At 43.4% G+C, this 16,111-nt stretch overlaps 1 protein-coding gene across 5 annotated transcripts in view; it reads left to right on the top strand.

The window, feature by feature from the left end:
* The window catches only part of PRKACA (protein kinase cAMP-activated catalytic subunit alpha), a 61,212-nt gene extending 50,808 nt beyond the window's left edge, over positions 1-10,404 (top strand). For all 5 annotated transcript variants that reach the window (XM_081181662.1, XM_081181665.1, XM_081181663.1 and 2 more), the window contains exons 5-10: positions 2,016-2,098; positions 3,233-3,359; positions 3,894-3,989; positions 4,136-4,258; positions 7,217-7,381; positions 9,238-10,404. In XM_081181662.1, coding sequence (XP_081037788.1) covers positions 2,016-2,098; positions 3,233-3,359; positions 3,894-3,989; positions 4,136-4,258; positions 7,217-7,381; positions 9,238-9,363 — 720 coding nt within the window. In that variant the 3' untranslated portion in view covers positions 9,364-10,404. The remainder of the gene's footprint in view (positions 1-2,015; positions 2,099-3,232; positions 3,360-3,893; positions 3,990-4,135; positions 4,259-7,216; positions 7,382-9,237) is intronic.
* Positions 10,405-16,111: the final 5,707 nt, after the last annotated feature.

Genomic DNA, 16,111 nt, shown 5'->3' with positions numbered 1-16,111 from the left:
AGATCAAAGGCACACAGGGGCCAACCGGATACTTAAGGGAAGCTAACCACTTTACCATAGCACCCAGGTAATCTTTTTGCCTCTGTCTGGGCTTGTGGCTAGCTGAGCATCCACCACTGCAGGCAAGCCCAGCTGGCTGGATACTTTCTGTGCCGGTACAATAGGTGCAGTGTGCTTCCCCTTTGGGAGCAGCCTGGGTGGATGGATCTCCTGGGCTAGAGCACACATTGTCATGATAGGCCCTCAAAACTCTTCCTTATGATAGGCCTTCAATATTTTGTTTTGTCCTACCTCTTTCTGGCGTTTGTGCAGCTTTGGGCAAGTAAACAAGTGGGCACTATAAGCATACAGAATGTTAAATAAAGCCAACAGTATTTTATCATTTTGTGTTTGAGTTACCCAGAGAACAATCTTACTGGGTTGCCTTATATAAATACAGTAAGTAAGGCTGCAATCCTAACACCTCTTATCTAGGAGTAAGCCCCATTGAATTCAGTAGGATTTACTTTTAAGTTAATGTGAAAGTGCTATAGGGAGCATGCAAGTCTGGACTGTGTGACAAGGCAACCGTGCCTTGTCTATTAATGCAGCTCTAAATCGAGGTTTTGCAGGCTTCCGTTCATCTCAGCTACATGGAAAGGATATAAAAAGCCATTGAGTCGTACCTATCGCCACAAAGGGCAGAACCATTTTTTAAAAATCTGCTTTGAAGGAAATATGCATGTTTATATACCCTTTGTGGCTGTAACCTAAAACCATGGACACAGTGTCTGTTTGAAAGCACAACCAGAAGAGGACGCCTCTACTGCTGTCTTATAGGTTCCTTCCCATTTTCCCTCTGCTATAGCAGTCCTTGACAATGCCGTGTCAGAAGCTTACCTCTCAATCAGAATAAAGCCTGAACAAATACATTCATGCTACCTTGCAGAGATTGTTTCAGTTGTAGACTTCGGGGTTAAAAAAAAAAGTATCTTAATTCTAAATACTATTTCCTCGGCAGTAAGTCCCATTGATGTTAGTGGGACTTGCTTCCAAGTTGGTTGGTGTTAGACTGTGTGTCTAATTCATTCCCTTGGTAGTGAGAGTAATTCTGTAAATCTACAAGAAGATCCTTGCTGGATCAGCCCAAAAGCCCATCTAGTCCAGCATTCTGCCCAACACTCCATACTAGCCAACCAGGTGCTTAATGGGGAGCCACAAACAGGATCTGAGCACAACACTCTTTTGTTTATGAACTGGTATTGAGAGGCCTGCTACCCCATAGCGGAGTTACTATAGTTATCATGACTAGCGGTCATTGTTAGTCTTATCCTACATGACCAGGTACTAAGAGGTTTGAGTTCACCTTAGTAACTGCTACTTTTGAAGTTGTTGCCTTTTTTTTAAGGTCATGGCAGGAAGAGAGTCTGAGCAGAACATAGCACTAAAACCAAAACACTCTGCTATAGAAACGGTTTTGCACCAAGCAAAACTATATGATCGTTGTGCAAATAAGTTGTGCAAATGAATGGGGACTAGAGGACAAGGAACTTGTATACATTCAGATTTTAAAGAACTTGCATTTATTGAGCGGGAAGCAAGGCAATAGTGGTAGAGAGCGATGGACTAGGGAACAAACGTGAAGATTGGAATTGGGGGCAGTTAGGAAAGTGTAGCCATGTGAAAGGAACGAAGTACTGATCTGAAATGCTGGGACCTGTTCCTTCACCACCACCTAGTCTATAGGCATTGTATCAACATTTTGGTTTTTTATCTGCAACTGCAAGGGCAAGATACTTCATTTTTTTAAAGGAAATTGGCAGGAACTTGAATTCTTTCTCCCAGCCCAACAGCAAACCCAGTTTCTGTTCTAGAGTGCTCCTATAGATGTGTGAGTACACTGGTGCAAGCATCACTGCAGAAAGGCAATATAGAAGTAAATAAATTGGGGAGCTGTGGCCCTGAACATACAAGGTTGGGGTGGGTGCAAAGCAGTGCTGGCCAGGACCCTGAGTTGTTTCTGCCCTTGATTACAGGATAACTCAAATCTGTACATGGTGATGGAATACATCCCAGGTGGCGAGATGTTCTCCCACCTACGACGGATTGGCAGGTTCAGGTGAGTGTGCTCCCCTGTCATTGTAAGGTTGGGATGATGCTCTCAGTTGTGGGAACAGAAAAGCTGAGAGTTGGGCTTCCTGGGTTAGAACAGTGGAGAGGAACCAGGAAAGAACTAGGTTTCTCTTGTTCTGCACTTTAAAGTTGAGTGGAGGATATCTTCCCCTTCCAGCAAGCCCTAACTTCTGGGGTAAAGAATATGCAGTTTAGAAAAAAGTCTAATGATAGGACAGAAGCTGCATTTGCTTTGACATTAATTCCCATCCTCCTGGATGTGAAGCTGGTGACTTGCAAGAAGCAGATCATTCCTATCAGAGTGTGGTGACAACAACACTGAGTTCCTGATTATTCTCGTTAACACTAAGGGGCAAGGGGTGACCTGGCTTGACAGGCCCATATGAGCGGAGTGCTTTTCATCAGAGGATTGTTAGCGGAGACTTCAGTATAGAAGCTACCACTACAGAACATGCTTCTATCTTGCTTTGTATCCATTTACTGTATGGAAAGCGGGATGCTTGTTAACATGCTCTCATTTAACTGTGTAGTTACGTGTGCTTCAGATAAATTGCCATCTTGTAGAACATTATAGAACTGGCATAGCACTGAGACTGAGCAACGGACCAGGAAGCCCCCAGTTCGTATGGTGCCTCTGCCATGAACTCAGCTACATGGCATTACGCAAAGTTCTGTCTCACAGCCTCGGCCCCACCATCTGCAGCACGGAGAGTAAATAGTCATGACTTACCTTACAGGATTGCTGCAATGATTACACCTACATAAGAACATGGTCAGAATGAGGGAAGCGATTCTGCATGCGTTCAGCCAGAGGTGGGGCAGGGAGAGCATGAGTGAAAGGTGTGAGATAAGACTCAAGGTCCTGTTGAATGGGGAAGAGGGGAGAGATCTGGTCTTGGTTTGTGGCAGGGGTGGAAACCTGATCCCTTTTGCTGAGAGTACAGCTCCCATCATCTCTGACTGAGCTGCTTGGGGCTGATGGGAGTTGGAGCCCAACCCAAGAGTGCTCTGGTGGCCACAGGTTCTCCATCCCTGGTTTATGGGGATCAGTGAAGGTGAAGACTCAGCTGGCATACATTAGAGATGGCTTGTGAAAAAGCTCTTCCCCCTTTTGTTGCAGTGAACCTCATGCCCGGTTTTATGCCGCTCAGATAGTGCTGACTTTTGAGTACCTGCACTCACTAGATCTCATCTATCGAGACTTGAAGCCTGAGAACCTCCTCATCGACCAGCAGGGCTACATTGAGGTAATGCTGCTTCCATCCATTCTGTGGGATTCTGCTGCACAGCATTTTGAGAATTCCTCTCCTTGTCAGTGTGTCTAGGAATACTGTTTCTTTCCCCAAATATCTGTAACAATTAGTTTTTTAAGAAAGGACTAAATTTTGACAAAGCGTAAGTAACTTCTTAGGAAATTTTGGAGTTGACATAAAATCTAAAGGCGTACCTCTTTTTATCATTTGTGCTTTGAATATCAGGAAGTTCCTTCCCCTCCTCGCCAAAGTGGTGCCTGCTTAACCAAATATGCTCCAAACCACCAGATGCACTTTTCCTATTTTGGTGGCAAGTAGGGAGCATGGTAGAAAACATTCATTATGAGCAGTTGCTGTTTAGAAAGCGATACTTACCTTTGGAAACAAAATCTTCTCTCTTATAGATATTCCACACGAAACATCACCTCTCCATGTACTGGGGTTTGTGCAAGCCTCTATCACTTCCTTTGTGCTGCTGATCCTATTGGTGTGGAGAACTCAGCTTTGTTAATTTTCTCTTACCTCCAGGTGACAGATTTTGGCTTTGCCAAACGAGTGAAAGGCCGAACATGGACCCTTTGTGGGACTCCAGAATACCTGGCTCCTGAAATCATTCTGAGCAAGGTGAGACACCTGTACTCAGGAACAGTTTTTTGGGCCTTGTTCAGCCCAGAAAGAAGACTGTGTTCATCTCGATATCTTGCAGTACACTGCAATTAAGTGCCGATCATCCTTGGTGTTTGTGATCTGAGCCTGCTTTCCTGTTTCAGGGTTATAACAAAGCTGTGGACTGGTGGGCCCTGGGTGTCCTCATCTATGAAATGGCAGCCGGCTACCCCCCATTTTTTGCAGACCAGCCCATTCAGATATATGAGAAGATTGTCTCTGGGAAGGTAATATTTCAGCACAGAGGCTTGCATGCTGGGTACAGGATATTACAAATATATATTACAATATGTAGACCATCTTGCCCATGGAGAAAATGCAGTACTTCCCTAGAAGGCGTGTTAGAAATTTCCAAATAGCTCACACTATACAGTGCATACATTTATAATGTTCGGTGAAGCATGGACCTGCGGTGTTTACCTGCCAAATAAATGTTGGAGTAGGTGGAATTCAGCAGACTGTGAACGGAAACCCCCTCTGTATTTTCTTGGCAAATCTTCCAGCTATTTTTTGGTGCTGCTTGCAGCTTTCACCACAGGAACAAATGTCTGGAAATCTAGATGGCTGCAGTTATATTCACAGTCTGACCTTATTTTGAGGAAAGGGGCAGATCTGTTGGCTTCATTTGAAAACTGAGTCTCAAATTTTGTATACTTTAAACAAACTTAAGGCTCTAGTCTTCAGTGTGAAGAAGAAATTAGTTGAAGAATTCTACAGGCTAAGTGGAATATGGATTTTCTGAGTCTAGAATTCCAGTGTCTGTAATACTTGGCAGTTCTCCCAGGTGAGACTCCTGGAGTAATGTGAGGCCGAGCAGCACAAAAAAGATCAGAAAAGCACAAAGTGGAGTTTTATAAGTTAAACAGAGTAAAACAACGGAAAGGGGGAGACATGCAACTCAAGCTCTCTGTAACTGCAAGGCTGTGAGTTTTCAGAATATTGCTCTTAGAATTTGTAACATGGCCTAAAGGAGTGAGGTGTGGCAGGGCAGTGTTGGAAGAGCTTTGCAGGAAAATGTGTGATGTCAAAGGAACATCTCCCCCACCCAATAAAACTAAACAAAAGTAATGGAGATCAGTGAATATATGTGCATGCTAGCTCTCAGATGGCTGGGGCTTGCTCTTGCTCTGCTGCTCCAGAACATGCATGCTCTCTTTGAGTCCAGCTGTCCTTTTCTCCCTTCCCTGCCATTTATCCTATGAATTTTCACTGGCCCTACTTGCCAACTTTGATTTCTCAGGTGGTTAATGCTAAAATAATCAGTATTAAGTTGCCGTTTGAGTGAGGCTATTAGGCCAGGAGCTGTACTAACCCAGCCTTTCTCAGTAACACCTAAATCTTCTATTGAGTCAACTAATTGTTGACAAATAAACATGCATTGTGGATAACAGTTATTCTGTGGCACTGACCGCAGTTTACTTTGGATTTGAAATTTGTGCAGGTGTGTTATGGATCTCCACAATGTCCTTCAGCAAAGGATTTGTCCTTGTTAAGATTGCTGTGATACTATTATTATTATTATTATTATTATTATTATTATTATTATTACTATTACTATTACTATTATCATTATTATTAGCACTTAGTATCACAGTTGGGCATGAGGCATTACTATTAACTAGCTGAATTAATATAAAAGCTCCCAGAACCTTGTTTGTGATAGGTTCTTGCATCAGGACAGCTCAGCTAAGGTTGCATATAAAAAACATAGTCAAAATGTTAGGCGCTTGATCAGGTTTGGTTCTCTGCAAAAGAAACTGATGAAACTTGTGCACCTCTGTGAGGTGGGCTTTTACTTAGCTAAGTCATCCAAGTAATAATGACTGAGGGTTAAACACGGTTGGTCATGATGACAGTCTAGCACAGATCTCAGCAGAATGAATAGCAAGTAACCATTAATCAAGATTAGGTGCTCTGATTAAAAGAGAAAGGGAATCTGGGTAGAAGTAGCTCCTTTCACAATACTAAGAGGCTAAGCCAGACTCTGTGATACTTACGTTTGATCTTGGTGAAGCTTGTATAGAATTCCAGTCTTACATTTAAACTGGTACACTAAATGTACTTAAATATAGGGCATGTCTACACTACAGATTTGAGCCAGATTTTTTCAAACTGATTCATCTGTTTCCACCACCCTGCCAAGGAAACCTAAGAGCATTGCTTGGGGATCCTCATTGCTTCATAGAATCACATTGCCTAATGCCTTAAGCCCCTTTAAAAACTATGGTGTAAATATGTGCATAACTTAGCGCCACATCCCTACTAATCTCTGCCTGATAACATTCTACCTTTTTATCTATCTATTATCTTTCTGTGGTAGAACAAAATGTAGGTTACAGTAAGTACATATACGTGAACTGCCTTGAAATCTTTGGATGAAGGGTGGTATACAAATTTAATACACAAATAAAATAAATATAGCCACTTTGCCAGTGCTTTTTTCTTTGGGCATTTGCTCCTAGGGCTTCTGATTGAAGATCTTCAAACCCACTAGCCACCCTGAATTTCATTTAGGTGAGATACATTGTCGAGAAGCAAGCACCAAGAGCACCTGTATTATTTTTAAGGGTTTTCTTGCTGTCAACTTCTTTTGCCAAACTGCTTCTTAAATTGTTTTCAGTTTTTAAAATGTAGTTCAGGGGACACTGCGTCAGTTGTACATTTGTGTGTGCATGTGAATTTCTCTCTTTCAGCAGTTCCTGTGCCAAGCCAGTCAGACCATTTTTTTAAAATTCAGAAGTTATAAATCAGTTTTTAAAGAGAGAGGCAAGCGTTCCAAGTGTGTTAGTAAAAGCCCTCCTTCTGTCCCTCTTGTGTTTAGAGTGTTTCCAGAGGGATGTGCACATCTCTGTCTCTGTGGCAGCTAGAAGTTCTTGATAGAATAAATTCTAGGATTTGTGGGAATGTGCAGTGTTAACATTTAAGGACATAAGAAGAGCCTGCTAGATTCTGTTCTCACAGTGGCCAACCAGATTCATATGGGAAGTCCTCAAGCAGGGCATGGGTGCAACTTCCCAAGGCCCCAGTTTTGTGGTAGATGTTGCAATTACAGACATATGGTGAATTAGTGCTTTGGCTACAGAGCATAATGAATCTCACTTCCTGCCCTTTCCCTGCGGCTGTCAGATTTCTCCTGGAAGGCAGAGAGATTAACCTGTTCTTGGCTTCTGCCTCATTGTACCCAGGTTCGCTTCCCGTCTCACTTCAGCTCAGACCTGAAGGACCTGTTGCGTAACTTACTCCAGGTAGACCTCACCAAACGCTTTGGCAACCTCAAAAATGGAGTCAATGACATCAAGAACCACAAGTGGTTTGCTACTACCGATTGGATTGCCATCTACCAACGGAAGGTAAGGAGAAGTAGGAAGGTGCAGTCAGAAGAGGGGAACTTGCAGGCCCAATATTAATGATATAGGATCTCGGGACATATTGTGATTATTAGTTATCTGTGAAAAGATCCCAGGATCTAGTTAAATCCACTGTTGCAGCTGTGTTGGAAATTGTCATGTCTTCTCTTAGACCTTCCCTTTGTGAATTTGACTGAAAGCTTCAACCCCACAGCTGCTAATGGCATCTGGATGCTAAAAACCACCTCTGGTTACATGTTGCTTTCCACGGTATAAGCCTGTGGCTTTCCAGATGTTGTCAGACTCCAGTTCCCACCAGTGCTGGTCAGGAGTTTGAATCCAGCACAGTCTGGAGGGCCATTCCTGGTATAGGATCTGCTAGTGGCCCATATGAAAGTAATTGCCCATAGAACATGATGAGAGGGCAGGGCTGAGAAATCCCTTTCTATGAAAAAGCTGAAGGGAGGCAGGATAGGATGATGTCGTTGACTGTGTTCACTCTTAGTTCTGCTGCCTACCTAATTTGCAAATATTCTGGAGATGAAGGTTATAAGTTTCAGTTCCTCCTAAACTGGGGGAAAATAGCAGGCCCAATTAAATGCATCTCTGCCTTGAGAGGAGGAAGCTGAGCAGCAAGGCAGGGGTCAGTAGGTACAGCTTCCATTTTGGCTGGGCCTGATTCAGAGCCAAACAAGACATGCGTTTTTGTTCAGTCTGCCTATTTGCTTGTAACGTGCAGGTGTGGGGAGAGCCATGTTTTATGTCAGGGTGGGCACACAAGTAAGGGGATCAAGGGCTACTCCGTCCTCCCTTTTCTTTTTTGTTTTATTATAATTATAATTTATTATTTATTGAATTTATATTCCGCCCTATATCCGGATGTCTCAGGGTGGTTCACAAAACAAAATCAAAATATAAAACCACAAAACACATTATCAAAATAAAAACAACAACCCAATAAATACACCCCAACAAAGCAAAAAAATACTGTACCACATTCTTAAAGGGCATAGGATGTCAATCAAATCAACCAAAGGCCTGGTTAAAAAGGAACATTTTTGCCTTGCGCCTAAAGGTGTATAATGCTGCTTTGAGATTCTTTCCCCCCAAACCACTTCCAGTATTGGAAGTAGAGTGGGCTAAAGGGAAAGAAGATTAAAGTAACCCAAGTGTGGCAAGGTAAACGAGGGGAAAGTTTTGTTCCCCTCTCCTGCCAACTCATTTTTGATACTCAGAAAGTAGATCTCAGCCCCACCTGAGAGATAAGCAGTCAAGGACCTGATTAAAAAGCACAGGCATGTCTGGCTTGCCCTTTAGCGGGCTTAAGCTATGAGTGAGGAAGAGCTCATGTTGCTCTCCTTGCCTGTGGAATAGGCTCAGCTGTATCCAAGGGCCACATTCCCTTTTGGGCAGCCTTCCAGGGACCACATGCTGATGGTGGGTGAAGCCAGAGACCAAAGTGAGCAAAGCAGTGGATGTGCATTTTATGGTACAATAGGCTCCTTTCTACAGATGTTTGCACACACCCACAACCTCTGCCTTCCATCCAGGCAAACAAGAGGTATTACCAGAGCCCAAGGACCTATTCCAGTCAGGCAAGGGGGGCCAGGGAGGTGTGTGTCTGGGGAGGGTCCCACAGTTCAGAGAGGAGTACATTTGCCCCCCAACCCCGAGGTTCCCCTGTATGACATTCACTCTCTCTCTCCTGCCCACCTATTTTTGTTTCTGGTTAAATTGAGAAGGCTTAAACCAATAACCCTGCAGGGAGCCCAATTTCACAGCGAATGGTATTTCTCTCTCCTAAACCCATGCAGACACGATCCCTAATAACTCCTCGCTTTGTCCCCTCCCCTCCACAGGTGGAAGCTCCCTTTATACCAAAGTGCAAAGGCCCCGGCGACACAAGTAACTTTGACGACTACGAGGAAGAGGAGATCCGGGTGTCCATCAGTGAGAAGTGCGCCAAGGAGTTTGCAGAATTTTAGGGCCAGTCCCCCTTGCTTTGTGTGCCCAGGAAAAGGAAGGGCTGGATTTGATCAGCCCCAAGGGCCAGAGTTCCTTGCCTATATGTTAATTTGGGGAGGTGGGAGAGTGTTGGGGTTCACCTGAATCTGTTTGGGCAGAAGAGAGAAAAGGGGAGTTCATTTTGAAGCTGTGGAAAAGGCAGCAGTCGGAGTGCCATCCATCCACCTCCCACTGAAAGCTGTAAGGTGGCTCCCAGCCACTCTCAGGCAGGTTTTAAACAAATTCCCTTCCTCCTCATATTGACTCCACCACTACCACACACAAACCCTAATTGGACAGTCCCTGGTTTATGGGTGGCTTTATTTTATTTTTATTTTATTTTTTAGGGGAAAGGGGATATATTTGCCATTCATCACCCCCTATGAAAGGTCTGGTTCATGGGGCATTGCAAGAATTTCTGGAGGGGGGGGTTAGGGCAAGAAATAACCGCATCCACACAGCACTTTGGTGTTTAGACCAGCACTGAACAGGTTAATGGCCCCACCCTCTCACCTTCCCCTATGGGACAACTCCTGTCCTTTTATCAGCCCCCCCCCCCTTTCCAGGCCCCTTTTATTATCTTTAAATAAAAAGTTTAAAGAAATAGTTGACTGGCTTTATAAAAAAGGGTTTTAAAAGTCTAGGCAGGGCACAGTGCTTTTTTATACGCTCTGTCTCCCGCACCGTTAAATTAAATTCAGCCGGAATTTTAACTCTGTAAAAACAACTGAGTTTTAGCATGAAGAATTTGTGTGTGTTTTTTGGATAGAAAAACACTTTATTTCCAATCTTTGTCTCCCTATTTTGGGGGAAAGAAGGGGGCAATAGTTTTCACACCTGTAGGAGGGAGCAGTGACTGGTTGCCAGCTGGCAAAGGCATACTGAGAGAAAGAAGCTTGTCTCAATTTGTCTTTCTTAAATGTGCACACACCCCTTCTCTCTCTCTCTCTCTCTCTCTCTCTCTCTCTCTCTCTCTCCCTCTCCCTCTCCCTCTCCCTCTCCCTCCCTCCCTCCCTCCCTCCCTCTCCCTCCCCTAGTCTCCCCATCACCACCACCCTCCAATCCAAATGTCCCAACATGAGTTTCCCCACTTCAGGCAACTCTTGGAGCATCTGCCTGAACGGAAGAGAAACAAGCAGGATCTAGTCCACCCTGTGAAACATCAGATAGACTCTAGCTAGTTGCCATGGTTCAAAGGGGCCTCTCCCGTTTGGTGAGCCATCAGGGTGGGAGAAAATCCATGTAGATAGAGCTTGACCGTCGCAGGCAAAATGCATTGGCTGCTGGGATCCTACCCTTCCCAACTCAAACCTCTGACATCTGTTTTTGTAATACAACAATCTTTCCAGTCTGTTGGTGGAAACTCCATCGCACCGGTCCTTAAGGGCTCCATCGGCCTGCTATGTGGGGTTTTTTTTAATGTTAAGACGGTAAGGAGGGAGTGGAAAATGTAAATCCCGGTGTAAATGGAGGTGGGGTAGGGGCTTAGAAACGAAAGTGTTGGGAAGGCCCATTCCATTTTGACCTGCAGTTCTGACAGGGAATGAGAGGTGGCATCTGTTTTATTAGAGTCTTTTCTCATGGATGCGGAGGGAGCTGTGACTCAAAGATGAGGAGGGGGAGCCCATTTCTCTCCATTTAATTTGTTCCGACTCTTTCCTCCCCCTCCCTTTCCAATGCAATGCCTCTTTGTGTTCTGTCTTCACCTACCCCACTCCAAACACACTCTATATTCACCAGTTTAGTTTTCTTTTGTTTTCTTTCTGTGGCTGGGGAGCAAAGCAGTCTTCTTTAGATTGATAGATGACATATAACACATACAGAAGCGCTGTCAGGAGCAGGCAAGCTTTGCTTGCCCCTCCAACTCCTCGTCGTCCTCTTCCCACCAATAGCTCATTGGCCTCTTCTGTGTTGGGTTGGGGAGACAGCGGGAGTTAAAATACCCACCAGCTCCCTGCCTCAGAAAAAAACACTTCTATGTAATCCAACAAAACTTGTTTCACTGAGAAAAAAACAAACCCTACTTCCTCTTTAACAGTGTGCTTTGTTGTAAACATATTTGAAACTATTACCAATAAAGTTTTGTTTAAAAAAAACCTGAATTTTTATTTCTGAAGTGTGACTTAAGACAGGGTGGTGCAGAGAAGAGGAAGAAGCGAGGGGCTGTGATGACATTGAGAAGTTTGAACGCTAAGACGGGAGACAGTACTTGGGCCTTCCAAATGACAGGTGCTAAATGATGGCACTGAATGGGAAGTTATGGAATATATCTTCTTAGAGAGCAGTATGTGTGCTCACATTTGCCACTGACACAGTGAGATTCTTTACCTATGGTTTAATTGCCATGCCTGAAGGTACATAGATTGAGGGTATTGTCTGTCCTGATCAACTTTAAGGAGGTCAGCTAACAAAATGGATTAGCTAGTTTTAACTTACTAGCCAATCAATAATGCAGTAGCAATATAAGTGATATTTTGAGACTATTTAATTTTTAGTTTGTGGGAATTCTGCTAGCATCTTAAAGATGGAAAGTTAAGATTATCAAACAGCTGTGAAAATGGGATCACGTGTCTGTTACCTAAAGTTTACACCAGCATTCCACAATTGCCAGATTCACTGGACCTGTGTGTTTAGATAGATAGACAGATAGATAGAGCCATAGAATGTTGATATTTGTAGAAAGCTCCTACCCTGCTGATTACAAAAGAATACACTATTTGTATGTGAAATAAATGTCACATGTCGAGTTACGTAATGAACTATAGCAGTGTTTCCCAACCTTGGGCCTCCAGCTGTTTTTGAACTACAAGTCCCATCATCCCTGAACACTGGTCTTGCTAGCTAGGGATGATGGGAGTTGTAGTCCAAAAACAGCTGGAGGCCCAAGGTTGGGCAACACTGAACTATAGTGTTGTACAAAGTCTCCTAGTACAAAATCCATCCATTCAAGGCCATTGAAAGTTGGGCAGACAAAATATAAACCACTTTAATGGTACACAGACATTCCTGTTCTTGTAAGAGATCAACCATTATCAACACTGTCTCTGAGAAAACTAATTGTATTAGTCTCCAGAGGTACAACTATATTGCAAGGTCTCTGGACATTTGTGTTTTGCTTTTGGGGCCTCTGCTTATCATCATAGTTAAAGAACTTTTTCAGCAAGATGTATGGCAACTGTAGTTGGCTATAATGTCACTCTTTTCCTTAATCTAAATTTTGCTTTTTCTATGTACATATTTTCAGGCTTGGCTTGAAAAAGTGACAGCCTACCAATAGCTTATGGCACATTACAAACTAACTTTTTTGTGTTGCATTAGCTAGCTAGGATGCTAGAACAGTTTTTCATGCTGCTACAAGGCTCCTTTCTTGTTCTAGTTCGACTGAAGTTGGCTTCTAAAGAGATGTCTGCTCAAGTGAAGTGATGGAATGAGGTGCACTGGAAAACTAGGGTGAACTGTTCTAAAAGTGAATGGGTCATTCTGAGAATAACAAGCATTAGGGACTGAACAGCAAAGGGATGCCACTTGATTTGAAGCATGCTAGCTGCTTTCCCAGTTCATACAGAGGTAAGACTTCTTGGAGCTATGAGATCCTTTTTGGTTCCTTTTTTAATTTTCTTAGCTAAACCCAGATACACTGTAGTTTGTTCACTCCACCTTCCCCCAATGTTGACGACAGTTTGGAAGAGGAATTCCACTTTCACCTCCGGTTAATAGCTGTGGTATTACTTTCAAAAACTGCAAAATCTTTTTGACCAGAGATGGCAGTGGGACAAAAATGTGTGTGTGTGTGTGTGTGTGTGTGTGTGTGTGTGTGTGTGTACACATGGGAACTGAAGCCCTTCTCAAACCACTTTTCATCTCTCAAGCGTACCTGTCTTCCTCTTAAATTGCCTTCTGATACCCTATCTGGTCCCCATTGAGCACTTTTTTCTCTTCATGATGGTCAGGCAAGGAGGCCACATCTGGTGATGAGCAAAGTCTTGCTCAGGAGGGTAGCACTTGGTTAACAGTGATCCCCAGCGTTCCAAAGCTAACAGGGTGCAGAAGTTGTAGGCCAGTGAGACTGCCTACAGTTCTTGCAGCTTCTTGGAGCTGTCTGAAACCGTGCGGCCTCTCAATAGGTCCACATACAACTCATGGCTACTATGCAAGAAAGTTGGTACAAAAGACACTATAACACTAGAGAATGTTGAAAACCCAGAAGCACAAAGTTAAATGTCTCAAACACAGACTTGTTAACGCAACTTGCCCCTTTTCCTGTCACGTAAGACAGGCTCCGGTGCCCTATGTAAGGAATCATACCCCAATTTCAATGTATCAGCTGTTTAGGTATCTTCAAGTTGGATTAAACTATGTGTGTGTGTGTTTGTGTGTGTGCAGTCTTCAGGCCATTTGACTTGCATAATATCCTTTTTACATAAGATTTAGATAACTGATGTGTATATATGTTAAAGTTGTATACTCAAGAGGAATGCCACATTTGGCATGCTCTTGTCTCTGTTCAGGATGCCTGGAAACCTTGCATTTGCTTGCCAGCAAATACTGGAATTCTTGAACCTTGGTGTTTTAAGGAAAACCACAAATGAGAGATGTTAAGAGTAACCAAAATGCTATTGCAATTTTTCAAGGCGGTTGCTCTTGAAATCTCTCTGGAGGGCACAAATGCTTCAGTTTGGAAAAGATCATTCGTTTGACACACTGGGAGTTTTAAAGTAAAACAAGTGGACTGGTAGTTTCAAAACATACTGAAAGCTACAGTGCTTTATTCCCACCTCTGGAAGGGAGGAGGGCTTGAAAAAGAGATGGCATGAAGGCAGTTCATTCCTGACCACTTCCTCTCACTGACTCAGCTTGTGAACATGGGCATATTGCTTCCCTTTCCAGTGCCTCTTTCCCATCAGTAATGGGGGTGGATCAAAGCTACTGCTTCCCACAGTCCACATCACTGCTAAATCGTGTTACCTGTGCTATAACTGGAAAAACTATGATTTGAGATGGACTGGAAATTCTCACAAAATTAGCATTGGGGAAAGCATTGAGTTAAACAGGTACAGCCTAAGAAGACACAAAACCCTGTTATTCTGCCCTAATTGCAATATGTGGGAACTGGGAATATAACTCATGAAAGCTACCTCTTAACATATCCTTATCGGCTGTCCTCAACTTATAGTAGTAGTCTATAGTGCAATGTTAAAACTCATGGTAACTTAGCATGGCTGCTCAATTTATACTATCCATTTTGCTTTTGGGGCCATAGAAAGCTACCTGATTCTGAGTCAGATCATTGGTCTATCTAACTTAGTACTGTCTGCACTGGCTGGCAGTGGCTCGCTAGGGTTTTTGATGCAAGGTTTCCCCCCAGTCCTACCTTGAGCCAAGCAGATGCTTTTCTTCTCCCCCAGAATCAACAAGGAAGGGATTCTGTTCTGTAGGATCCCTTATTCACTTTTCCCCTATTCTTGCTCCTGCCCCAGGCATAAAGCAGATCACTACTGTCTCTCTTATGATGGTCAGTGTACTGCAGGAACTCATTACTATATAGTTTAGTAGGTTGCTGCACTCTGCATAGACATTCAACGCATCTCTCACCGAGAACCGAGCCTGTTCCTATTTACGTTGCCTCTGTATTCTAATTCTTGGCCACGCTATTGCAATGTGTTGTTGGAAATATATATAGAAGTTGGAGCTGCAACAATACGATGCACTGCTGAGTGCTGCTATTAAAGATTCCAACCACTCCCTCCCTCAAACCAGTTAGTCAGTCTCTGGCTCCTGAGCATGCTGTTCTCATTGGTCTGCTTTGAGATTTCCTTCCATTGGCTTTTTTCCACTTTTTTTTGTATTGCTACAAATCTTGGGGTTCCCCTATGCCTGGTAGTAGCTCCCGTTTTGTGCAAGGGCCTACAGCTTGAAAAGTGGAGCAGCATCCGCGTACACAACATTGTGCAGCACTGCCCTTCCTCTGCAAGCTAGCACTACCCAATGACTGTCATGAAGATTGGTCTAGCTTGGTCAGGACTTGAGTAATTAGCAGGTAGAGAAGATGGACAATAGCACTGACTTCAACCAGACATAGCTTAAGTTGGTAGTGCTGACGTGCACTGCTGACTTTTACGTGAACAATAACTACCACACTATTTACTATGGATATGCTTTAGTGCAACTCGTGTTCACAAATAAATGAATAGTGTGGTGTGGTGTGCTAGCCTTTGGCATCTTGTGAAAATTTCACAGCCCTACAGTACATCAGTACAGAGAAAATATACTCAAGGCCTCAGTCACTCTACTGCAGATTTCCTGTCTCATCTCTTTGAAATTCAATAGTCAATATTCCTAGCATTGCTTAGATTCTGACTTCTGGGGCTGCGGGGATCCAACTGTTACAATTAATTGCTTAACCATAATAGAAACAGGTACAAGCTTCCCCTTTCTGATCCTACTTATCCTCTTAAACTATGTTTTAGCAGCTTATATTTTGTTATGTCATCACATCATAAACTCTGGGGTCCTGGCCAAAAAGAAGAGTACAGTAATCAAAATGCAACCTATTGTGAAATCTAAGGGCCTCCTTTCTAACATTTCTAGTGTATGAGAACAAGAGTCGGAGGAGGGTACCCAAGACTGTGAGAGTTTACAGCAGGACATCCTAGTGTGACCAGAGGCCAACTGGTTGTGACAACTGCAAGAGTTCAGTTCAGTCTGACCTCTGTGTATTTACTTGGATGA

This window comes from Podarcis bocagei (genome assembly GCF_964188305.1).
Source record: "Podarcis bocagei genome assembly, chromosome: 2".
Taxonomy (NCBI): Eukaryota; Metazoa; Chordata; class Lepidosauria; order Squamata; family Lacertidae; genus Podarcis; species Podarcis bocagei.
Note: the sequence above shows the minus strand (reverse complement) of the source record. Positions and strands in the feature narration are given on the sequence as shown.